We start from the raw sequence: 26,712 nt of genomic DNA, 5'->3' as shown, positions 1-26,712 counted from the left end.
TTACACAATAAGAATAAAATCGCGAAAAAGCTATCGCATCGAAGTCAACAATGAATTTTTTTTATTAATAAAAAATATTCCTGTTCTTGTTTGATAAATACTTTTATAAATAAGATTTTTAAATTTTTGATATACGAAAATAATATTAATATGTTTATTTTCTAATACAAAATAAAGAGAATAATTATTCAGTAAAATTATAAAAAATAGTCTTTTCTTCTCAATTTGTTTCCTTGTACCAAACAAGTGAAAATATTCAATATCTACTCGCCTTCCAATCATACCAAATAGCTTAAAAGAATTTTTTTTTTCTCCATCCTCTCTATTTCACTTCCCCTCCCCCTTTCACTTCTCTTTTTCTCTCACTTGAACTAAATGAACCTATAGTCAAAGAAAGTTGAAGTATTTCACTTTTAGTTTAGGGGAGTGAATGAGATATATAATATGTGAAGCAAATGGATAAAATTCATCTTAGTCCGGATATTAAATCCATATCTTTTTAACTCACTTTAAATTAGTCATTTCATTACCTGATTTTTTCACATTACCCTTATAATATATTTTTCTTTTTTATTAAAAAATATTTTAGTACCTCGTTGTTCATTTTCAATTTGCTATCAACTCCCTTACATGTAAATTTTTAAAAATATAATTATTTTAATTAAAAGAATTTACCATCAGGTAGTTATTTAGATTGATGCCCCTTAAAACTCTTGGATTGGGCCCATGAGTAAGCCAGATCAGCCCAACTGGCCCATCAGTATGGAAGTAAAGCTCACAGGCTTGCCTCCTACTTTATTAAATTGACAGACTCGAGAAGCAAGTGCATTCCAACAACAAACACGTCATCATATAACTGGACGGATACATCATATAGTTGGCCAATATATTAGGACACGCCATCCTAAAAAGTCTCTAGGTGTTTCTTAGTAGATTGATGGCAAATGAGCTGGGAATCCATGAGTAATGAATTGTCGAATTTTCAGATAGATTCGGCAAGACTTAGTCAACCTGATGTATCTCAGTCGAATCAAGTCCAAATCATACACGGTTTGTTCAGTTACTAAGCTGATTCAAAGGGCTTTCAAATGGCATCGCGCTTATCAAAGACATACGCCCCATTCCTGGTCTTAGTCTTATCAAAGCAGCATTTTTGAACCAGGAATGACTATATGCAGATAGATTCGTTGAGTCATTGTGACATGCCATGAATTGAGATAGATTTTGATTAGTGCCAGGGGCGAAGCGAAGGTTGGGACCATGCGGGGAGCTAGAATGTATCTATTGGTTAGGCCGTGATAGCCTCTCTTTCCCATATAAAATGGGATGCCCTGACCTTTTTATTGAGTAGTGAAAGCGGAATCACACATCCAAATTACCACCTGACCTGATGACCCTCATCGAGCAGGAAGTAGACCAGGCTTTTTAGTCTGAACTCTTACTTCTTACCCCGTAGTAGGAAGGGATCAACTTTCAGGAGAAGAAAGGGCATGATTCAGAAGATATTGAATCCGGTGTGGAATTGAACGAGAAGGGAGATGGATATATATAGCCCTCCTCCTATTAGACAAGAAAAACTAGCTGCTACCATGGTACACCAACGAAATCTTTGCTTTAAACGATTTGACCCGCAAATACGATTCCGCATTTTCTTATTTCATTCCTCTACTTTCCCATTGAATACTTTCTTTACCTTAGGGAGTCCTACTTAAGCAAAGACGGCAGATTGGAAAGGCATAGGAATTGCTATCGGGCTACGATCATACGCCGACCCTCCTTGATTCTAGTACTGTTTTAGCATGTCGCGACTTTCTTCTTCAATTCAACTACCACTACTATGCTACCATACCACACAACAAAAGGCCTGAATATAGCTGTAGATGAATGGACCTACCTGGGAATACCTCTTTTGCCAATTCAAGCAAGTTTCGCTTGGTCGAGGAAGCGGCGCCTTCATTGGCTGGCTCTAGTTAATCCCATGCTATGCCAATCATTTAGGAGTACTACAGTTCTGGATAGGTATGGAGAACATCCTTCCTTTCGGCTTTTAGGTTAGAAAGCAATGTCCACAACAAACCTTGTATCCTACTCTTTATATGCCTATAAATAGCGGTCTTGTGTAGTCATTTGGTAACATTATTCTCCACTCTCAAACTCTCACTCATTCTCTTCTCTCTTGTTCTTAGGCTATTTTAAGCTTATATTTTACACTCCATATGAAATACACTTTGTCATCATTTCTTACCATTATTCTCACTTTAATTCAAGTTTTCTTTACTCTTTTTCAGCAAAATCGTTATGACTTAAGTATCGGAGTGTTAACCTTTGTTTCGTAGGGTTGGGGCCTGTGGATCTTTGAATTTTTCTTGAAGATCCTTCGATCATTGTGGTGTTGCCAAAAATTTAGTTTGCATCATTGACGCCATCTGTGGGAGCACCTGAAGTTTAATGTGAGAAATGACTAATTCAGATAATGGAGGTAACAATGGATCCTACAAGGGAAACTATTCCTTCTCTATTGTACATGGTTCTGCCATTCCACCTCCAAATCCAACTTCAGGTGTTGCCAATGCTTCCACTCCAAATCCAACCTTAGGAGCTGCCACATCCAACTCTCGACCAAACAGTTGGACTTGTGGCTATGAACCTGCTCTTCTGTGAGCAGCTTCGTCAATTCATCATGGATACCATTAACTCGATCCTTTGTGATTCTTAAGCTAGCGGAGCAGGGCTCTCTTCCCAGTTGCAAGGAGGCGCAAAACCAGGAAGTCAAGGTGGTGGAGCTTTATAGCAAGTGAAAAAAGAGGCCATGCCTACTGAGCGTGGGATTCCTTTCAGCGAGCATATCATGGCGGAGGAACTCCTTGCTCATTTTCAAGTAGCCTCTCACTTACCTACTTACGATGGTACACTTGACCCAGTTGAGCATATATGTAAGTTTGAAAACTTAGCCCTACTTCACAGGTATACTGATGGTATCAAATGTCGTGTTTTTCTTATTACACTAACGAGTGCTGCCTAACAATGGTTTGACCAGCTCCTAACTGAATCAGTTAGATCTATTGCAGAATTTATCACCCTATTTCAGCACCAGTTTGCCAGCAGCAAGAAGTACCGAAAATAGACTGTAAGCCTTTTTGGGATCAAGTAGTAGGAGAAGGAGACTCTAAGTGCCTACTTTCAACGCTTCAACACGGCCATCCTGGAGGTCCCAATAGCTCACTAAGAGGTGTTGGTCAGTGTGTTTACTCAAGGACTTCATGGAGGCTCTCTCTTCGAGTCTCTAGCTAAGAAACCAACGATTGACTTTTTAGACATGTTAGCCCGAGTTGACATGTACATGAAACTGCAGGACGCCTGATTGGTGAAAAAGAATAGCCGCAATAAATGAAAGGAGAATGAATTGTCCTCCACTCGCAAAAGAGAGCCCCCAGGATGTCTGAACTCCCTCGATTAGAAGAACGAGTACTATATTCAACTCATCACTAGCCCAACTAGAATGCTCATGGCAGTTGACCAACATCTTGCCTTAGAATGGCCTAAGGGCTCAGAGGAAGACCCCCAACTCCCAAAATCTAAATATTTTTGCAGGTATCACAAACAATACAGGCATGACACCAACCCGTGCCGCCAATTAAGACAGGAAATAGAAAAGCTTATCTAAGTCGGCCATCCAAAGAACTACGCAGACAAGGAGAAAAGAGGCGAGCAAAAGGAAGAACGCTCTCATCACCATAGTTCTCATAGGAACAAGGAACAAGTAGAGGGCTATTGTAAGAGGGAACAAGGGACGAAGGGAGCCCCGGTTGAAGAGTTAAACCCAGAAAGTACTCCCGCTAAGGGTGTGATTTATATGATAACAGGAGTACCCACTGATGGGGATTCTGGATGAGTTAGACGCGCCTATGCACGAGCTACTACAACCGTCTGAAAATTGATTACAAAAGCGCCAGTAGGGGATCCCATGATCCACTTTGGTCCTACTGACGCACAGGGAGTGCATCTACCTCATAATGTCGCACTTGTTATTTCTGCTACTGTAGCTAGCTACACTGTTCAACACATTTTTGCTGACTTCGGCAACTCAATAGAGGTCACCAGACGATATCCTGGTAGAGCCCGTGGATACCTCATTGTATGGTTATGCAGGAGAGGTAGGATGCCCATTCGGTCAAATTTTGATCCCCCTCCTTTATGAGCAAAACCCATTAGAACGACCAAGATAGTTCGTTTCCTTATCATGGACATGCCACTGGTCGACAATGTGATCCTAGGGCGATCTGCCTTAAATGCTTTCCAAGCGGTTGTTTCCACATACCACGTGAAGTTAAAATTTCTACTGGAACCGGAGGGGGAGAGGTCTTAGGCGACCAATATATAACCCGAAAATGCTATGTCGAATTGAAAAAAAAAAAAAAACAGCGGAAAAGAGATGGACATAGACCATCCCAATAGGGAGAATGGCAAGAGACCCATTTAGTATGATAAGCAAGAAAATGCAGGTTACTGCTGGCATGCAACCAGCTGAAGAATTGCTAAGTATCCAGCTGATACTTAGAGAATAGATAAAATCACCAGGATTGGTTCCCAGTTGAATCTTGCACTAGTAGGTCGATTAACTATTTTTTTGCAAGAAAATGCTGACGTTTTTGCATGGTCAGCTCATGATCTTGTGGACATTACCTAGCATTGCAGTACACAGCTTGAACCTAAATCCAGCCTTCCCTCCTATAAAGCAGAAAAAGAGACACTTCGGTACGGAGAAGGATAAGGCCATACAAGAAGAGGTAAATAAACTCCTGGCAGCAGAGCATATGAAGGAAATCCATTTTCTAGAATGATTATTCAATGTGGTACTTATAGCCAAGCTAAGCAACAAGTGGGGTATGTGTGTGTGTTGGTCTTCGAGATGTTACCAAAGCGCATCCTAAATATTTTTATCCTTTACCTCGTATAGACCAGCTGGTGGATTTCACTTCTGGTCATGAATTGTTATTTCTGATGGATGCCTCACAGGTTATCACCAAATTATGCTTAATTCGATGATCAAAAGTGAGTTTAGCTTCGTCAGATTGGGGGGGAGGGGACATATTGTTATATTGTTATATCATTTGGATTGAAAAATACAAGTACTACCTACCAATGCCTGGTGGATCGCACGTTTTGAGAACAATTCAGGCGTAACATGGAAGTTACGTCGATTACATGCTAGTAAAGAGTCGATAGATGGACTAGCACATCAATGACCTAGCTGAAACATTCGACATACTAAGGAAGTGCCGCATGAAATTGAATCCAGCTAAATGGGAGTCGGGGGTATGGAGTGGCTGATTCTTAGGATAAATGTTCACCAAAAAGGGGATCGAGGTTAATCCAGATAATATCCGAGCTATCTAGGAAATGAAACCCCCTATTGACCTCAACGAGGTCTAGAAATTAGTTGGTCGCATAGCGACCCTTACCAGGTTCATATCCCTCTCAACAGAGCACAACTTGCCATTTTTCAAAGCTCTCTGAAAAGCTAAGAACTTCTCTTGGAATGAGGTGTGCCAGCAGGCATTCCAAGACTTAAAGACCTATCTGGCTAAGTTACTCTTGCTCACAAGCTAGCACCAGGCGAACCATTATACCTATATTTAGCCTTGGGACAAAACGAAGTAAGCTTTGTGCTTATCAAAGGAGAGGAGAGTCACCAAAAACCCATCTTTTACATGAGTAAGGTATTGCATGTGGCTGAACAATGGTAGCTTAAGGTAGAAAAATTAGCTTTTGCTTTAATAATAACAACACACAAGCTACATCCTTATTTCTTATCACATTCTATTATTGTGCGTACTAATCTCCACTACAAGCAACATAGAGGTAAAGCTGAAATTTTAGGTAGGATGATTAAGTGGGTTGTCGAGCTCAACGTTTATGATACTTCCTACTAGCCGAGGACAACTATCAAGACCCAAGCGCTAGTTGAATTCGTAAATGAGGTGACGCCCATTGAGAAGGATAAAGGAAAATGGTTTCTACATGTAGATGGCTCCTCCACCTTTGCCGGTAGAGGAGTGGGAGTTGTTTAGGCGACCAAAAAGCTAATTAGATTGATTGTTTTTCTATTCATCAATCTTTATCAAAGTAATATTGATCATTTGAATAAAGTATTCATTATTGGCTTATGTGTTTGTTGTGCTTACTACTTACACTGAACGGTCTTTCAATGTGACAACAAATACCCATAGACCGAAAGGTTAAACCTATGGAGTTGGGTTGCGCATAGGTTGGCAACTATGAAATTAATTTTTGAGGGTTAGTTTGAAACATTCCAAGTCGAAGACCTTAAGACAGGGCATCAGAGTCTTATAGAGCATTTACACTAAGTATTGCAGTGTCGTGTTTCATTGACGTTTGACTTAAGTCGTCTATGCAATTTTAGTGGGTCAGTTGGTAAGATAGTCGACTGACTGAACTGACTCGCGAGAGTCATCATATGAAAGTCTTGAGAGCTTGATCGATATGATTGAAATTTCTAATTTCGATAGAACGGAATTAGTTCTTGGATTTAAGAAATCATATCAATTGAGATACATTAGATTGACTGAGTTTGAGACTCAGTGCCCTTTATTTTGAAAAATTCTAGTTCATTAAATTCAACAATAATTATATTTATTATCTCATTCAAGCCCAAAAATCTGGTGCACATAATATATAATAAGTATAACTATTGTTGAATTTAATGAACTTGAATTTCTCAAAATAAAGGGCACTTGAGTGAATAGGTTAGAAAGAAAAGTTTAAATAAAAAAATATAGAAAAAATATATAAACAAAAAAAAAGAACTTCTAAAATAAAAGTAAATAACAAAATGAATATGTTAGTTACAATATTGAAGAATGCTGTGTAATTTCAGAAGCTACAAAATTTTGCTCTATTTTTTATTTAAACTTTTTTTTAATTTTATTCAAGTGTTTTTTTTTTATTTAAAAATTACAAGAACATCGTTATATTCATAAAATTTATATTTGTATGTCATTAATTAAATTATTATTTAAATAATTATTTAATTATAAGTACTTTCAATAAAAAATAGTTATATTTTTTAAAATTTATATGCAAGGAACCAAGTTGCTGTTGAAAATGAAAAGTGAGGATTAAAATGATTTTTTCTAAAAAATGAAAAATTGTAGAGGGTAATATGAAAAATACCCGTGTCAAAAGGATTAATTTGAAGTGAATTAAAAATATAAGAATTATTTTAAAGTGGAACTCAAATGTTGGAAACTAAATAAGTACACTCGCTTTTCTAATGTTTGGTATAATTATTCGTAAATCACTTATTGTTTAAAAAATTACATATAATACCTTTGAGATTTGCTTTCGTATAACAAATAAGTTCATTGGATTAGTCAAAATTCACTAAATTTGCTGATATTAACAAAAAAATCGGATAAAATTTTATATTTACCTATGATACTTGATTTGCAATAAATTACAATAAATTAATTGAAAATAAATATCAATTCTCATTTAGTTTTGGTTAATATTAAAAAATTCAATGAATTTTTTTATTAACGAATAGACCTATTTATTAGACGGAAATAAATCTAAAAAGTATTGGACATAAATTTTTAAACACATGAAATTTATTTATAATTATATGAAAGCTTGAAGGAGAGGAGTGTAATTACCTCAAATGAATTTTATCCGGAAGCAACCTGTAAGGGGAAAGCAACAGACTTTTCAAACTTCAATATTGAGGAGGAAGAGAAGTATAATTCTAAGTTTACAGACAAAAAAACAGGGAAAAGAGGTGCTTTTACACCCTCATGCTGCTGCATGATTCTCTGTCCCAGCCATTAATGCAATGCTTTTCTCTCTCTACAGATATATGTATATGCATGTGGGTGTATAGGTTTGAAAGAGAGAGTGCATGTTCATATTGAATGCAGAGAGAGCATTCAACAAAGCCCATTAAATGCTTTCATCTTCACTTGCTCTCTTCTTCTTGTGTGGTAACTGGTAAGTGCCCTCTCTCTCTCTCACTCTCTCTCTCTCTCATCCCATTTGCTCTGTTTTGTGATTCCTTGCATTTACTCCTTGCCCCACACACAGTACACACAGTGACAACTCTTTCGGCTCAAATCTTGAAATTTCACCAACCCTTTTTGCTCTCTCAGCTCATATTTTGTAGCAATTCTTGTATCTTTTCCTACTGTGATTTAGTTATAATATATATCAATGAATTGGATTCTGAGATTCAGCTAAAAATCATTTCTTGGAAGCCCATTTGAGCAGTATTTGTTAAGTTTTCATATCAAATATGTATTCATCTTTTGAAAATATCATTCTGTTTGAACTTTATTGATATGGTAAATTAATAATCACATCAAGCTCAAATTTTCTTTAATATATTGATATATATGTATGTGGATGAGGGAATGTTTGGCAGAAATAAATTACTGAGCAACCTGAGAGGGAGGGAACAACAGAGAGCAGCAATTAATGTACGAATTGTTTTCTTTATTGCATTGAATTAATCATTCAATATCCTCGTCCATGTTGCTGAAATAATTGCACTTCATCTAGATAAAGAAAATATAAAATAATTCTATATATTAGTGTAAGTGAGTGCATTCAATGCATGACCAGCCAGCTGAGCAGACGCCGGTCTCAACTATAAAGGGCTGTGACTGGTCTTTTCACATTTATGTTTGAAAGCACAATTTTCTTGCCTTTTGTTCTCTTGTGTAGTTGCTATTCATCATTGATGTGGGAAAAAAGAGACAAGAACGAAAATTTGTTAGTGGGACTGTGTGTGTGTTTATACATTTTATCTTTGGAGCTTCGAGAATTTGCATCTTTTCTTGCTTTCTCTGTTTGTAGTGCAGTTCGTCATCGTGGATTGATAAAGAAATTTTGGGGATTTTGCTCTGTGTGTGTGTTTATACATTTTATCTTAGGAGCTTCTCTTGCTTTCTGTTCACTTCTGTTTGTAGTGCTGTTTGTCTACAAGAATTAATAGAGAAATTTTGGGATTTTTGCTCTGTGTGTCTCTTGATGGGGAGGAAACCATGTTGTGATAAGAAGGGGTTGAAGAAGGGGCCTTGGACTCCTGAAGAAGATGAGAAATTGGTGGAGTATATCAACAAGAATGGGCATGGGAGTTGGCGTTCTCTCCCCAAACTTGCAGGTTTTATATGTACTTCCAATCTTGTTTACTTCAACAAGAAGGTTTTGTTGTGATAGCAATGGTGTCTGAGCAGAGACACCTCCTTTGTCCAACTTCTGAAGCTGGTTGGATGTTAGAATTTAGAAACCTCAATCTGAGTTCGTTCTCCTGTTTCAATCTGTGTTGTATTCTGTAGCAATCCTAGGAAGTTGACTTGTTTTGTAAACATATGACTAGAAAGGAATTAAGCATATGCAAGCATTCATAGTCCTTAATTCAAGTCTCAAGGTTCTTGATTTATATGAAACTTGAAAGGATAGAGATGAACAGTGATATTGCAAGAAAGGGAAGAGATGAACAAAAAGTGCTTGATCTTGTAATCCTCTTCTGAGTATGTCCTTTTGCCGTTCTGTTCTGCTCATGATTCATAGAAATTCATAGAGAGAGCTCTTTCCTCCTCTTGTATAAATCTCCTTGGTTTTCGGCTTAAAATTCAGCCTTGCTAATATTGAACAATGCGTTCGAGCAAAGTCCAACTTTTGGAACTTAATCCGATGTTGTATTCACTTCAATTTATGCATAAAAGCCAGATTGTTGATTGTAGCAACAATATCAAATTAAAACATAGTTAGTCTTTTAGCATGAGCCCGTTTGCGGATCTCGTTCTTGGAAGTTGAGCTCCCTAGTATTCCTGGCAAATTATGTTGACCTATTTGCTGATCTCTTCCTTGCAAATCTCCGTATTGACTCTCTTGTTTTACAGGACTTCTTCGTTGCGGGAAGAGTTGCAGGCTACGTTGGACCAACTATCTCAGACCAGACATCAAAAGAGGTCCCTTTACTGTTGAAGAAGAGAAGCTTGTCATACAGCTGCATAGCATTCTTGGAAATAGGTTGTCTGATTCACCCGTTGTGTGATGTTCATACAACACAAACTTATCAATTTCCACCCGTTGTCTGATTCATGGATGTTACAATTTCATCTTCTTCAGGTGGGCCGCCATTGCATCTCAACTCCCCGGTAGGACAGATAATGAGATCAAGAATTTGTGGAACACACATCTGAAAAAACAACTGCTTCAGATGGGCATTGATCCCCAGACTCATAAGCCCTCCTCGACAGCCAAGGGGCCGTTGAATTGTCTACTTTCGTCTCTTTCCACCTGTCACATGACACAGTGGGAGAGCGCTAGACTAGAAGCTGAAGTTCGTCTTTCCAGGCAATCACTGTTGTTGATTCCACAATCGGCCGGAAACAAATCAGAGGCTGATTTTTTCTTACAATTGTGGAATTCCGATGTTGGAGAAACATTTCGGAAGCTGGACAAGAGAGAAAATGCTACTTCTCAAAGTCCCATCTCGTCTTCATCTACAAAGTACGATAAGTTATCAGGAACTGTTACAGAAATGGCGCTTCTTGCAGCAGGGAGCAACCTAAACGATGATGCAGAGTGCAAGAGTGGCAAGTCGTGTGTTGAAGATGGGCGGCCAGGATCAGATTCCAGCAGCTCAAATGAAATGGAGGATTCATCTGAATCTGAGCTACAGCTGCTTTTGAATTTTCCCAGTAACGATGACATGAGCTTGTTAGGACAAACTGATTGTTACTACAGCTTATATCCTGGCATTTTTACTGAAAGCACCTTCAATTAAAGCACATAGCTTCCTTTAGGTCAATTTTAATGTGTTCTGAAGTCAAGTGCCTAAAGGTTTTTGGCTGCTTGTTTCGATGATCTCTGGATTTGGAGAATGCAGGTGGAAACCTTCTCACTGATGTATGGCATTTTTACTGGAGTGTTTGCGAAAATTTATGCTTTTGAATGATTGATAAAGTCAAATTTGAGAAACAGGAAAGTGTTTGCAAAAAGTAACGAGCAGACATGGCGATAACAACTTACTCTGTAAAAACCTATAAAAATGCATTTGTGTTTCTACCAAGTACTACATATCGTATTTTACATATGCATATCACGAGTATAAAATTCACAATTATTTATGACGTATAAGTTTCATACTAGACAAAAGAAAAGCTCAAGAAAAGCTGTACCGAATACATGAATATAACATTTCAAATATAATAGGAATAAAGATAGTTCAATTGCTCGAATACTTTAATGAATTCCCAATAATCAGCCCCAGTTGACATGGGAAGAGCAGAAAACAAAAGGAAGATCAAGAACAGAAAAGAAGTAGTGAATAGCTGAATATGGAAAAACAAACTTCAGTAAGCTCTTTCTTTGAAGATGTCCAAGCTCATCTCACTGGGATCAGTTGCTTGTAACTCAACCTGGATTCCGTCTAACTCTCTCTTGAATCTGTCTTTTGAACTCGCATACAACATCTTGGTCCTCACCCTTGCAGTGTCTGGTGACCTGCAACCAGCCATTGTTAAAGAAATAAACTCAATCATTCTTGAAAACTAGCATATATCCAGAGAAGTCTTGGTAATGAAGTAAGAAACGTGGTGTTCCTGGAAAATCTTGCTCCCCCTGGACCTTCTGTATATCTGTATGCATCAGGATCCTGATCTATAAATCTCTTTGTTCGAGAAAACAAGATGAGAGGACTGAACCAGATTGATCAACAAGTGAAAAAGTCTATAGTTGCGTAAATTCTTTAAGTAAAATATCTATACAAGAACGGAAGAATCTTGATTAAGATAGAGCTCTTTGAACTGAACGTGAAGGTACTTTCTGCCAAACATCCAGGGATAATCATATTGACATGCACAAGCTTTAAACACATTACAAAAAAGAACTCCACTTGTTAGAGAAAAATCCGCAACTCCTGCAACCATGTTTTACATGACAAATTTGTAGACTGCAGAAAATGTCATTGGAATTTTTCAAAATTGAGTGCTCTATGTATATTTTCAAACTTCTAAGGAAATCTACGTAGTTATCTCTAATCTTACCAGGCAATGAAAAAAATCTTGCTTTTATGGCAGTTCTCATCAGTGGTAAAGTCATAGTCGAACACAGCATATCGACACTCGTTAGCAGGCAAGCTATTGGTGAAATCCTCATAATTCTCCCCATGGTTCCCCGCCTTTTCCACCATCACTTCTTGGACGGTGTCATCGATTTTGAACACTATGTACCTGAAGTTCCTTTTTGCTTTCAGCTCCAAGAATTTCAGCTTGCATTCATCATTCACAGCAATTCCGGATGCTGAATTTGCCTGTAAGGTACAGACAAAATCAAATGAAGCTAATAGTACTAGCTTTTTTTTGCGTAAGAATGTGATCAAATCGAAGAAAAGGGCGGGTTTTGTTGAGATCAGTTCTCCATCTGAAATTATAGCAATGCCCTTCAAGAGATTCGTTAAGGGAATACTTAAAACTTAGAAACATAAGAAATCAACGTAGTTTAATTCATAGGATTGCAACATTCCGTGATCCTATACATTGGCTAAGGACGCCTGAACTTGAGGCTGCTGTAACATACCACAGATTCTTTACTAAATGTTATAATCCAAGAATCCCATTTTCCATGATCAAAGAAAGAGGTACACACACAGAAACAAGAAAACACAATCACATGATTGATGTGATCCAAAAAATTTTCATGGGCAAAGTCATTTTGCCAAACTCATAATATTTTCACCATCTGATGATGCTGCCCTTCACAAAATCAAGAAAATTGTACCCGTAGATCTCCATACACATAGGTAAAGATACACGCGTGTGCACGTTCATATATACATTCTCTATTCATCAAGAATGTCAATATCAATGAGAAAGCACAGACGCTCCAATCATAATTTTGCCACTGTTCTTAAAATCACGTCCAAAGAAGTTACATGCAAATCCATATAGACAAGAAGTTTAGGGATCTAACACATTCTAATAGAAGGGTTCTTGAAATACACACACATATGAATGCAATGACATACCATTTTTTTTGTGTATTGAAAATTTTCTGAATCTTGAGGAAATGGTGAAGGAAATGATCAGTGGGAAAGAAGAAGGAGAAGAGAGGATGCAAAAGGGATCCTTGATTTTTGGTAGGGCATTGGCAGGAGATGAAGAATTTTTCAAAAGGATATGAGATATTTCAGGGCTGTTTGTGTTTATATAGGGGAAAAAAAACTGAAGGTTGCTATCTCATTTTGCCATTTGAGGCTGCTCATTCATCCCCAATATAACAAATTGTTACTCTCCCCCACGTTGAGGAACAGGCTGTGGAGTTTAATAAATAATTAGTTGCTAAGAAAAACTATATACATTGATTTTAGATATATACAGTAAGAAAACTTTATATTAAGTTTCCTTTAAAAAAAAAAAATACAAATCAGACAATGGGTTTGATTTTTACAGATTTTGAAGAGATTGAGTATTATTTTCAAGATTAATTACAATTAAACTTTTTAAAAAAAATATAAAATTATACTTTTTTTTAAAAATTACATGTGCATCCCCTCCGAGTTATCTTTTTACAGTTGTACTCATTAAGGGTTGGACGGAGAAACAGTGAGTAAAATCTTTATGTAACGCTACCCAAAAAAGGCTTTTTCTAGACGGAATATCCGATAGAAGTTCGTCGCTGGTAAGGTTTCAATGATCTTGGAACAAATGAAAGACCGTGTTAAAAAGGAACTTCGAAAAATATTTCAGATGAAAATTCAAAAAAAATATGCACTATGTTCGGTTTTATTTTTAACTTATTTTGATGTGTTTTGTGGATAGAGAGAGAGAAACAAAGATAAATAAGTATAAATTAGAGATAGTGTGTATGCTTGGATTTGTTTTTGGAGATTATATAAAATAAGTATGGCATGTTTGATGTTGGTTAGTGGGAGACAAAAAGTACTGTTCATTGTCAAATTATGTCTCTTTTATATATATTTATATATATGTATGAATATGTATAATTTATTTAGTTGTGAATGAATTAAAATAAATAGTATTTTCTAATTATATACTTAAGAAAAAGGACAAATATATTTTGTATAAATACACTTTTATAAATAATTAAATGCACTCTAGTAATAGATTAACAATATTTTTGTTAGATGTTCTATTCGAGGTTATAAAATTAAATACATGATTTAAATAATGTAATATTTGAATTAACCGAGTAGAATTGATATATTATTTTGCATTTTTTTAATTTTTCTAATTATTTCAATGATGTAGAAAAATATTATGTACAAAATATTAAGTGTTTAAATGAAAATATATTTGTATTTAAAAATTAAATATAAATCTCATCGGAGAAAATATTATACATTTAACATGTAAAAATCAACTCTCCAATGATAATGAGGGCCTACAATTAGTCTACTATTTTTTGGACAAAAAATAACAAAAAAGTTGTTTCAAAACACTTTAAAATAAACCTAAAACAGCCAAAACAAAGCAGGCCAAACATGCTGCATATTTTGAAAAATCAAAACCAAACACTATGTAAGACTTTCTTTGAAGTTGTTTAACATGAAAAATGAACTTCAAGCTCTGAAACAAAATCATACATGGAGCTTGACTCCTCTGTTTGCTGGGAAACATGCGATTGGGTGCAAATGGGTGTTCAAAACCAAGCTTTGGGCTAATGGCTCAATTGACAGATATAAGGCTCGCCTCGTGGCGAAAGATTACAATTAAATTGCGGGCATGGACTATACACATAATTTTTCTCCTGTAACAAAATATGTCACGGTTCATTTATTTCTTGCTATGGCTACTACTAAAGAATGGCCTTTGCAGGATGTGAACAACGCTTTCGTTCACGGATTTCTGGAGGAAGATCTCTACATGACCCCTCTAGAAGGCTATCATGTCGCCCCTGGCCTTGTTTGTAAATTGCAACGCTCTTTATACGGCTTAAAACAGGCATAGTGCCAATGGAATGTCAAGTTTACTCTTAAACTGTTTGTCAAGCATGCACCGTTGGGACCTTTGGTGTTGTTGGTGTATGTTGACGATATACTTGTTACTGGTCCTTCCCTTCCTGATATACAGTTTGTAAAAGACTATCTCCATGTCTTGTTTACTATTAAGGACATTGGTGACGCTCAGTATTTTTTGGGATTGGAGATTGCTCGAAGCTCAACTCGCTTATATGTATCGCAGACTAAATATATTGCTGACATTATAAAAGATTCTGGTTTGGGTAATGCAAAATCTGCTTCTACCCCATTGCCGCGAGGATTGAAGTTGACTCCTACATCTGGTGACTTATTGTCTAATCCTAGCTCGTATAAGAGTTTGGTGGGGCGTCTTCTGTATTTGAGCTTCACGTGGCCTAACATCTCGCACCCAGTTCAACAACTCAGTTAGTTTCTCTCACACCCTTGTGACTGTCACTGAAACGCTGCTCTTCACATTGTTCGCTACTTGAAAGGTTGTCCTTCCTTGGAACTTTTTTTTCATGCTCAAAATTCCCTAACCCTTAAGGCGTTCTTCGATGCTGATTGGGCTTCGTGCTTAGATACTTGATGCTCCTTGACTGGTTTTTGCGTTTTTCTTCATGATGCCTTGATATCATGGAAGACTAAGAAGCAGGCTACAGTTTCTCATTCCACAGGAGAGGCCGAATATCGTAGTATGACAACTACCATTTGCGAATTACGTTGGATTGGTTATGTGTTATCTGATTTTGGTGTCTCTATTTCACTACCTGTTCAACTTTTTTGTGATAATTTGGCAGCTTTGCACATTACTGCAAATCCGGTGTTCCAGGAGTGAACAAAGCATATTGGAATTGATTGCCACATCGTACGGGACACCTACAAGGAAGGTTTCATTGTCCCTGTTCATGTTCGTAGCTCTCTGCAGACTGCTGATATGTTCACTGAGGTTTTACCTCTAAAGTCCTTTGCCTTCTTACGGTCCAAGTTGGGTCTAGCCTCTTTAGCGCTAGTCCCACTAGTGGGGGGGCTGCTGAAGTATCTCTGCCTCTCCCTCAACTTCCTGATGATCGCATTGCAGCTCAAGATGTTGCACCAGTTAAGCTTACAACAGATAACCCAGTTGGAGAGGATGAAACCTTAATTGATGCTGGATAGTCGAAGTCGCGTTTTTTACTTCTCTAGTTTGCTAGTGTTTCTCACGCTATTGCTGAATCATTTATTTTGTACTCCATTGGGCCACGTCATGTCCCGAGTAGCAAGTCAGTTAGAGTTAGTTGTCTTCTTTCCTCTGTAACTTCCATAGCAACAAGATACAACAGATTTATGAAGCTCATACGAATTCGATGGCTTTCTCTGCATATTGCGTCCTTCGCACTCCTTCCTTTGATACCTTCAACAATGCCCACATTCTAAATGGACAGAAACCTATGGAGCATCGAAAAGATGTGAAACCTGCCGAGGATTCTCCCAAGCATGGAGCAATATCTACAGAACTTTCAGAGCATCAGGTTGGAGGGACATAATTGTTGGCGATTTCTGCTTATTACTGGAACGAAAGAGGCTTTTCGAGCCACAAATGCCAAGCCCACTGAACAAAGAATGCCCTGGCTTTCTTTTGTTGGACTTGAACACCATAGACTTGGAGCTTGTTTATTTTGTACTGTTTTGGTGAATGTGCGTGTATAAGTATTTAGAAACCAATCAAGAAGTGATAATTACGATGTACTATTGGTTTGTTTTTTTTTTTTTTTTTTCATATCGAAGGAGCAAATGTTGTTGGTTTTGTTGTTTTTGTAAGACATTTTTGGGTGTAAAATAGCTCAAGATTTAGAGAAAGCAAATGACTACTGACTTGTATACCGGTTTATTTAAAAAATACGGATCAGAACTTAGCATCACGGGGTCCATAGCTCAGTGGTAGAGCAATTGACTGCAGATCAATAGGTCACCGGTTCGAACCCGGTTGGGCCCTTTTCTATTTTTCTTTTTAGGAAAATTGCAACCATTTGGACAAAATTTGTGCCAACAGATTATGATATTAGGATGTTCTTCGGCTTTGTTCTTCAATAATGTCCTCCAAACACACACATAAATATACTTTAATTCTATATCATCTTCTACACATAATACCCTAAAATCTATTGAATTTATTTATTTCAATCAATTCAATTATTTTTTTACTACAAAATGCAAAACGCATGTGTCACTTACTTAAGTACATGAATGAAATTTCTGTAGGGGTTGAATGCAAAACACTCGATTCATTCGTAATTGTTGAATTACAAAAGATAGATACTATCCGAAGTTGAATTAAAGAAAATTATAATGCACTACTCCAAAAATCATTCTGTGTTTTCCAGCAACCATTGTTTGACTGCAAAACATATGTATCAGTTGTTTAAGTGCATGAATGAAAATTTCTAATATGAATTTCTTATACTGGTTGAATGCAACACACTTGATCCATCTATAATTTTTAAATTATAAGCTATAAGTACTCTCGACATTTAAATTAAATGAGCTTATGATGCACCACTCCCAAATTTAGTCCGTTTTAGTCTGTCCGAAAATTCATGTATTAGTTATTTAAATATATGAAAAATTTATAATTTCTTGTACTGGTTGAATACAACACATTTGATCCAACACGCTCGATCGATTCATAATTATAAAATGTAAATGCTCTCTGTATTTGAATTAAAGGAGAATATGATCCAATCCTCCAAAGGGCATAAATCTAATCCAAGAATTCAACATTTTGGGGCTGAAAAATGAAAAAGAAAAAGAGTTGTTCTTGTTCATGATAATGCCTTGCAAAAATTTTCCCAACCTAAAAACACATTAAACAAGGGGGAATTTTGAAGCCAATTCTTGATTGAATTGCACGCTTCATGCCTGCGAGTGGGGGTTTAAGGTTTGACGATCACAATGAAATCTGACTTCTCTATAAAGATGAGAATTATCCACCAAGCGCGCCCAGTGGTTTGTCCTGTTCAAGATTTTGGCTTCTCGTTACTCTTCATTCAATCCCTCAACAACAACCGCCTAAAGCAAAACTCGCATCACTCAGTCTATCACCTCATCACACACTACACACAGTGCCCGCATCACGACACCAGCCCCAAGAATTCAGAGGGTCAGGGAGAAGGAAGAGTGAGGAAAAGCTTTTTATAAGAAAACTAGAAATGTATTGCGTCTCAGTTAAGAATTGTTTCAGTGTTATAGTGAGTCCATCAATGGCCGATTCTTGGTACAGGCAGTCAGAGTTTTAACTTTCTTGAATCATGGTCAAGAACTCTTTTTTCTTTCAGCCCTTTTCTTGGAGTTGGGCTCTCATAGTCGTGACTTCCATGGGTTACTCGAAACCATTTTGCATGGTTGCTTTGGGCATGGATTTTTAGAGGCAGTGGTTTCTTGCATCTTAATGTGGGTTTCTGTTATTTATTACTTTTGGAGGGTTGAAGAAGTAGGTTTGTAGGTTTGTTTTGTGCTTGTGAGTGGAATTTTGGAACATGGTATAGCGAGAATAGAACAGAATTGTCATCAGGTTTGTCTCTTTTCCGTGTTGGCAATTTTTTCTTGTTTTGATTTGGTAAGGTGTATATTCTATTGAAGTTTTGGTTTTTCTTTAATTAAAAGCATTTGAATTTCGACAGTTCTTGACTTCTCTTTCCTTTGTCTCCTTTCTTCCTGTTTTTAGCTTATTACTCTGCTACTATTCTTTAGGTGTGAATAAGTGGTTTTGTAGGAGTCTTTTAATTTTAAGTACTACAGATTCTTTGACTATTCTTGTCTGCAAAGAGGGATTCATGTGAGTTACGGTGATAGAGTTCTTATAAACACCGAATGTTAAGCATTGTAAAATCTGTAAACCAACACAGTAACCAGGGAGCCAAATTTTTGGTCAACGACAAGCTGCGCTTTTGATTAAATTTGGTACTTAATTTAAATTTCATATTTGGCAATTGGGGAGTGATTTCGATCTGAGACAGTTTATAAGTAAATGCATGGATCAAAGAGAGGCCATGACGCTACCAGGCTCAGCTTCCTATTATCTGCACCGAGGAACAGCTGAGTCTATCATGGCTTTACAAGGTTCACCAAGCATGAATACGTTTTCTGATCCTACTGCACACTTTCCACCCAACGCTGTGGGAAGTTTAGCCGGACCAACATTACATTTGGATACTTCATCAAGAATGTCGCCTCATGGCATTAGTTTAGGCCCCCCTCCAGCAATTAGTATAGGTCCACCTCCGGCTATGCTGCAAGGTGAACCTGTGCGCAGAAAACGGGGAAGGCCACGGAAATATGGACGAGATGGTGCAGTTTCATTGGCATTGTCGCCCTCCACATCTAGTCCTGTGCCACTGATGAGGCCCACTCAGAAGCGGAGGGGAAGGCCACCAGGGACTGGTCGAAAACAAGAACTGGTTTCGCTTGGTAATTTCTAAATCTTTGCCATCTTGTTCCTTTCTTTGTGACAGCATTTGCTAAGCTTCAGTAGGTAATGTCTTTTCACTCATGGAAATGAAAATCTTGATTAACACTTTGTCTTATTCTCTATTCATTTTGAAGTATGTGGTTTTATGTTTTCAAGCGAGTTTGGTTCATCTTATCCACCTTTAAGTTTCCGAGTAATTGAGTTGTTCATTTTATATTTTTGGTACTATTAACAACTTTTTTTTTTATGTTAAATTTGCTGATGTTATGGGTAGTTTTTCATGACTAGTAGCTGTTAATTAGCAAATGGGACATGTGCTTGAAACATTGAATACAAATTGAATTCACACCAAGTGTTGGTCATGGACTCATGATCATGTGCTTCGCTACCGCAGTTATTGAAATGGTCCATGATGTTAAAGACAGCACTTGTCATACTAGGAATTTATAGATTTTCTTAAAAGCATGATATTCAAATGGGATGTACTAATAGAACTTACCCAGGAGATCTGGAAACTAAGATGCTAAGTATGGTGCACAAGAATGCAGTCTATTACCATTATTGAGCTATTCGTCACTGGAAAATGCCCCAGGGTGCAGATAGTAGTGGTATAGTTGCTATTCTCTGCATTACTGCCTCATGCCAATAGTCGTCACCTATTGTTGGTTTAGGCGTTTCATGTGGAGGTGAGCAATTGTGCACTAACTCATGAACAGTTACCAAAACTTAAGAGTAAAATATTGCAGGCAATGAAAATAATTTCAGGTTGAAGCGTGAATAATCCTGAAACCTGGTGGTTTGAAATTGTGTGAAGTATCTTTTGCGTATGCAAATAACTCATTCTCATTACTTTACCGCCGAACAACATATCTTAAACAGTATATATCTATCATTAATTTCCTATTTAATATGAACACTTTCCTAGTTGAGTGGTGGCAAGAAACCAAATTAAGAGAAATGTAAGTTTGATTTACTAAGGCACAAATCTGGTGGCATCACTAGAGGTGGCGTAGTTAATTTTCTCTGAGGTCAGGTAGTGACTGCTTGTTGGATCCAACCCAAGTATGGTGTGCTTGTGGGCTGAGGGAGTGAATGATAACAGAAATGGCTTCTGCTCAACAGTCGACACATAGGTTATTCATGTCATGATACATAACAAGGAGCGGATTGTTAGAACATTACCTCAAAGACACATGTCACCTGAGCCCTTCAGCTGCTGAGTCACCCTCCCCATCCTTCTCTGTAATGAGAGGTTGGTATGTGCTGGACGCCTATCTGACTTGTCATTATTGATGACAAGTGGCTGAATCACAGATTCACACATCAAAAAACCACGTCACTCGAGCTGCTGACTCACCGGTTCTACCTCTATATAAGTTATCATAGATGATTGTACCTATACTTCTCCGCCGCTCAATGGGTTCACGCAAAATTCCTCCGCGGATGACAAAAATGCTTAGGCTTCCACCTCGAAATGGAAGTATGTTTCCAGGTTACTCTACATAGTACTTTAAAAGGAAAAAATTTGTGTTTGTTGCATGCTACACAGACTTAAACTGAAATTATGAGTGCCTTTACATGTAAAAGTTCTCGATTTAGGCTGATATGATTGTTTTAGCATCATTTCTTTGGCTGCTTATTCTACATCATGCACGTGTTGTGTGAATAGAATGGTTCTCTCAATGCAATTCTTTTCTCGCGGTATTCGGATATCAGGAGATAAATCTGAGAAGGCACATCTTTTGAACCATTGATTACGAGCATCCAAAGTCTGGTTCACGATTTAGTTGGTCTCATCTTGCAATGTGAGAGTGTTCCCTGGTGGAAATATCAGTAAATGCTCGTAATATCACAATCTATGCTAGTTACCGCTTCCTGATATGGCTATTTAGTTTTTGCAATGTTGATGGGCCAACACTTTCTTCACATCATATTGTGATATTACCATATCTTACGGTAGTATTTGTATTAGTAATGTTGCTCTAGTAAAATTAGAGTTTCCATCTATAGTCAACAGTTCTCTTCATTTAGTTGTCTAGTATTTGAATTGGAGTCTTCTTCTAAGTTGGATGAAAGCAGTCTGGTTAATACCTTTTGAAGCCATTGCCAATGTGTCAATGAAACGTTTTGATATCTTTCTGATTATACAATATCTTATATGTTTTAAATTGAACTATTTACCATTTGGTTTATTTATGGAGAATTAATTGTCTTGCAGGTGGACCGTTCTTTAATCCAGGTGCAAGAATGATGCCTCATCTCATCAATGTTGCTGCTGGTGAAGTAAGTGCAATTGTAACTATAAATATCAGTGTTACACGATATAATCCCCGGAGATCTCATCCTGCCTTACAATGTTTACTATGCATCTTTTGCTTATTGCTCGTCTGACTTTTAGATTTCCCACAAAGTGATTCAAAAACTTGTTCAAAATCAATTGGTTGAGAGGCATTGTTAATGTGAAGTCACTGAGTATCTTTCTGCAAAACATGGGTTCAATATAAATTTTACTATGCTGGTGGGTATAATACTGTTGATGATGATATTAAAAGGAAAAAAAACTTTAGCATCGGTTTAGTTTGTAATACTGAACGTGTTGCAAGCCAATCAAGGTCGCAGATATATTTGTATTTGAAGGAACTCGAATAAAATATTGTCATAATCCAATCAACTTAGATATGAGGAAACAAAAGTTCATGCTATATGATCTTGTGTTGATGGCATTTTAGCCCTTTGGTTGAATGTCTTGGCATAATATTGAAAACTTATATGTGTGCAACTGGCAATTTTCCTATTGAGGCTAGCAAGCAAACTGTTATGTTTGACCCAATATTGCTCGATATTATCTAATACACATATATGCAACCACTATGTATGATTTTACGTATTAAGGACTATGAACGAAGAGAGAGGCAGGCTTTAATTATTGATTTGAACTTGGCGCTACTTCAATTTTTTTTTATGCTTTTCTAGGCGTATTAGGTTAGATTTTGTACTCATGATTTACAACTTGACTTGCAATACATGCATCTTTATCTCAATGGTTTTTTTTTCCCCCTACCAGGACGTCAGAAGAAGGATACTGTCATTTTCACAAGGCCATCATGCTGTAGTTATCTTATCTGGCATTGGCACCATCTCAGCTGTAACTGTTAGATCTAATTCTGGTGGGACCATCACCTATGAGGTATGTACTCCATTCTCTTACTACCATAGTCCTGAATTACTTGTTTATGAGCCTTAAATAGCCCCTGGAAAGTGTACAGGGATTATTTCACTTCAGCTTCTCTTAGAGACCTGTTGACTTCCTCCTGTTAACTAGCAGAGGTTATGCTGCAAGTGTAATATGGATTTCTGTCTGTACTAAACATGACGTTTTACTCAATGGTTGATTTTTATTCTGGCTATGCATTTTCTGTCTAGTGAACTACAGTCGTGTAATAATTTCCACCTTGTACTTTGTCAATAATGGCCATCTTAAACCTGCAGTAACAACTGTGATTAGATAATGTATGTCTTTTCTCATTCTTTGTAGGGGCGCCATGATATTTTGAATTTATCTGGTTATTATGCAAACAATGATTTGAATGCTGCTCAAGCCCCAACTGGTCGTCTAAATCTTATTCTCGCTGGTCCTGAAGCAAGCGCGATAGGTGGCACAGTCGAGGGTGCTATGATTGCTGCTACTGATGTTCAGGTAGCTTGCAAGGATCATTTGGCATTAGATATAGACCTGTTTTCACAATTTTACTTCATTTCTTCTTCAATTTCCTATCCCTTTCCAATTTATGCGGATCAACTGACAGTGAATGGTGAATGACTCCAGGTAGTGGTGGTCGCCTTGTTTCCACGCTCCTCGAAGACAAAGAACAATGCTGGGGAAAGCCCAGAGCCTTCAGCAGATCATGAAAATGTCGGCAATTTAGTTGCTTCGGCTAATGCTTAGCCCAGTCTGAATCTTGCTATCAACGGTTGCCTAGTCAAATTGACATGAATAGATAGACTTCTTTATCTTGATATTTGTCAAACTTTTCTGTTACATATCCAGTAATGTGTGCGAGAAACTACATTGATTTAGCCTTTTCAGTTCGCCAAGACACGGCATCTTGGCTCGAACCATGTTGCTTCCTACCTGACATAGGTTGCACTAATTTGAGATACTTCTCAGCAACTCTGTTCGGCACCCTTTGATTGGTAATATTTGCTTTCTATCTTTTTTACTGTATCTATATTTGTGTTCTGTTTCAGTTCTCTGTTCTGTTTTCTCTGTTGCATGTGATTTCTAGACGGCGAATTTCTACGTTTGCTGTTCTGTATGATGTATTTCTGTTGTGCTGAAATTTGCTAAGAAGTTTACTGAAGTTCAGCTTTGAACTACTGCTTGCAATACTGTAGGACTGGGCTAATTGTAGACAGGACATCATGCGTGTATGAATACAAGAGTGATTGTCCTAAAAACGCTCTTGATGTGATAGAATTTACCGTTTAGTCCAGTATTCTATGTCGATGGGTGACTTTTGAATTGTAATCTTAGGGGTGTTTAAGTAATTTGTTTATATTAGACATGTGATGCCACCAACAATTGTATCATCTTGAACACCTTCACAAGTATGCATCACATCCCATTGTTGGACTCACACTCACCAACAACAATGGACTTCTACACTTCTGCCATTACTATGTCGTACTGATTGTCCCAGTCTGACGGACAGTCGTTACATCAGCAACAATGAACATTCTGGTACCGACAGTCTTACTGTCTATGGTTGCATTAGCAACCATGAGCGGGGATTACCGGCCGTTCTCTTGCCTGATCGAGCCAAGTTATCATAAGCGGTGATGTACACTGGAGAAGGGGCCTCCGAGTCCTCAGAAATGTCAAGGGCGCGCAGCGTAGCATGGATAGAGGGCAAAGATCCACCAACGTATGCTATGGATGGTCACACTAGACCCTCGAGGGCATGGCGGGAAAATCTATAGTAAGTCTTGTTAAGAGAAGACGTAGATGGTGAAGTTGTGATAAAATCCTCCGCGCGATCACGTACAGAAGTGCTGCCCTTCGTCTCGGCAATATGGAACCTCTCAACAGCTGCTCCTGATTCTCGGTCAACTAAATGAAAAAATCAAACTAGTATCAACCTTCTTCCTTTGCCGGACCTTAGTTCGATTCAATACCATCTGTTTAGTCAGTCATTACAGGACGGACTTTGGCACACTTTGTTGAGCAGTCGATGGCATTTTCTAAGAGACGTCGGATGAAGAAGATGGCTCCATACGGGAAGACAGAAGGGAGATTTATATATGGATTGGATACTCTATTAAAATCCTCTTCATAAGTCCTTTCATACAAGCTATTCAAAGTCTATTGGCTTTCTTGGCGTCGACCGCTAAGCCTCGCTTATGTCCTACCGATAAACTACAGTCGCCCCCTCCCCCAAATCAACCCTCTACAGTAGCAGATTCCCGCCAGTTCACTTCCTTGAATTCTTAAGCCACTCAGCCATACCTCCAAGTTGTTGATCGGAATGGAATTGGATGTGCCGGGTTTGGTTGGTTGCCCGAAGGGCTATCTGATCCGATCAACTGCCTAAGCCGTAACACCGTAAATCTTGTCTTTTGAGTTACTTCAACTCGTATTTTCTGTACCCATCGATTCGTTCAGACTTTGTATCTCTTTACAATTGTTTATTGAATATGAATGCAAATAGGGATTGAATACACATTAGGCTTCCCTTGTGAAGGTGTTGAAGAAGAGAGTTGAACAGCTTTTGAGAGTGATAGATAACGTTTCATCACTCTCTCATAATGATAACCACACAAAATAATAGGGAGAAAATGTCAAGCACTCGGCCCCAAAAGATGGAGGGGCAGCATGGCGACATGACCCTCCTTCCACACCATCCAAAACAATGGAAAATTCAGATGAGGTTCGGTTCGACTCGACTCGGCCTATCATAAAATAAGTGTTATACGTTTGTTATATGATTGGTCAGAAAATTATTTATACTGTAATTGTATTGTATTTGTCATATATATAATTGGTATACATGTCTTCAAATCCGGTTCGGGTTAGAATTTTTTCAAACTTAGGTAAACGTCGATTGTAATTGTAGTCGTCATTGGTACTTCTATTTTGGTAGGGCGGCCGTTGATGTGTGTGCTTAAATTTTTAAAATATTTATATTATTATAAATGAAAATTCTTACTATTATATCCAAATTTATCCTTTTAATTCATTATATCCCTTCTAGAAAAGTTGGTCATAATAGTAATTTTGATATTTTTAATGAATTTACTAAAATACCCCTTAAACTTGCATACCTTAATTTTTGGCACTTTTTAATCATCATCCCATATGATTGATAATCAATCCATTAATAAATAATTAATTATTTATATTTTTTATATACTTTTGCATACACATTGATTGTGCCATATATGCTAATATTACTAAAAGTTTATTAAACTTTGTGAATTAAGTATATTGTAATGTTAGATTATGATAAGTGAAAATAAAAATAATATAATTAAATTGAACAAATGATGGAGATAAGAGCTTTAAACCCTGAATGCTGTGAGAGAAAAGAACAAACCTTTAAATAACATTAAAATAGAGAGAAGAAATAAGAATGACAAAACAAGGGTTAACTGTACCCAGATCTCCTCTGAAAATATGAAATCATATTTTACTCCAAAAAAATTTTAAAATTATATTTATATCCCTTCTAAAATTTCACTATTTACATTCAACCATACTTCGTTAGAGTTTTGGATAAAAAGACTGATATTAGCTAAAAAAGTTGAGATATTTTCAAGGTTTCCCCTCATTTAATATTTTCATGTAATAATTTTGTATTTATAAGGAAATATTCTCCACACACACACACACACATATATATATATATTATATTTATCTCTGTAAAAGTACAAAAATATACATAAAAATGCTAAATAAGGGACACGCTTTAAAATTCATGTAACTTTTTTGTTTTTTTGTTATTAGAGTTTGCATTTTTCATTTAAGTGCTAACAGAAATATGTCAAATATGAGAAAAGAATTTTTGAATGGAGTGTAAATATAATTTTAAAATATCTTTAGAAAAAGAGTAGCTCGTATTTTCATATGGTGTTTAAGTATAATCAACCCATCAGAAAAATTATATGGATATTATTTCTTTAAATCGGTGTAATTTGGTTAGTTCACTTAAAATAGTTATTTAAGGTGTTGATGGTTTATATATATATCGCATGCTTCTTGAGG

General features: G+C 37.1%; 4 protein-coding genes and 1 non-coding gene across 6 annotated transcripts; 4 read left to right on the top strand and 1 right to left on the bottom strand.

Annotated features, from left to right (window-relative positions):
* On the top strand, window positions 7,795–10,988 carry LOC105173176 (transcription factor MYB3). 2 transcript variants are annotated; one of them, XM_011094847.2, is made up of 4 exons: window positions 7,820–8,007; window positions 8,985–9,178; window positions 9,921–10,050; window positions 10,150–10,985. In XM_011094847.2, exons 1-4 carry the CDS (start codon window positions 7,964–7,966, stop codon window positions 10,808–10,810), a joined length of 1,029 nt encoding a protein of 342 aa, XP_011093149.1. In that variant the 5' UTR covers window positions 7,820–7,963; the 3' UTR covers window positions 10,811–10,985. The 2 variants fall into 2 exon arrangements, with proteins under 2 accessions (XP_011093151.1, XP_011093149.1); XM_011094849.2 differs by lacking the exon at window positions 8,985–9,178 and having other exon boundaries at window positions 7,795–8,007; window positions 10,150–10,988.
* LOC105173175 (actin-depolymerizing factor 10) lies at window positions 11,200–13,279 on the bottom strand. The gene is made up of 3 exons (XM_011094845.2): window positions 13,052–13,279; window positions 12,072–12,337; window positions 11,200–11,529 (listed from the first exon to the last, which is right to left on the bottom strand). The coding sequence occupies exons 1-3, from the start codon at window positions 13,052–13,054 to the stop codon at window positions 11,379–11,381; spliced, it is 420 nt and encodes a 139-aa protein (XP_011093147.1). The 5' UTR covers window positions 13,055–13,279; the 3' UTR covers window positions 11,200–11,378.
* Window positions 14,832–16,530, top strand: LOC110012824. The gene is made up of 4 exons (XM_020697800.1): window positions 14,832–14,948; window positions 15,036–15,365; window positions 15,805–15,953; window positions 16,311–16,530. Exons 1-4 carry the CDS (start codon window positions 14,832–14,834, stop codon window positions 16,528–16,530), a joined length of 816 nt encoding a protein of 271 aa, XP_020553459.1.
* On the top strand, window positions 16,908–16,979 carry TRNAC-GCA. Its single transcript has one exon. It is a non-coding gene; the product is annotated as a tRNA-Cys (tRNA).
* LOC105173174 (AT-hook motif nuclear-localized protein 9) lies at window positions 17,978–23,680 on the top strand. Its single transcript, XM_011094844.2, has 5 exons — window positions 17,978–19,450; window positions 21,670–21,734; window positions 22,516–22,638; window positions 22,987–23,148; window positions 23,278–23,680. Exons 1-5 carry the CDS (start codon window positions 19,015–19,017, stop codon window positions 23,395–23,397), a joined length of 906 nt encoding a protein of 301 aa, XP_011093146.1. The 5' UTR covers window positions 17,978–19,014; the 3' UTR covers window positions 23,398–23,680.

This window comes from Sesamum indicum, linkage group LG11 (genome assembly GCF_000512975.1).
Source record: "Sesamum indicum cultivar Zhongzhi No. 13 linkage group LG11, S_indicum_v1.0, whole genome shotgun sequence".
NCBI lineage: Eukaryota > Viridiplantae > Streptophyta > Magnoliopsida > Lamiales > Pedaliaceae > Sesamum > Sesamum indicum.
This window is presented reverse-complemented; position numbering and strand designations above follow the sequence as displayed.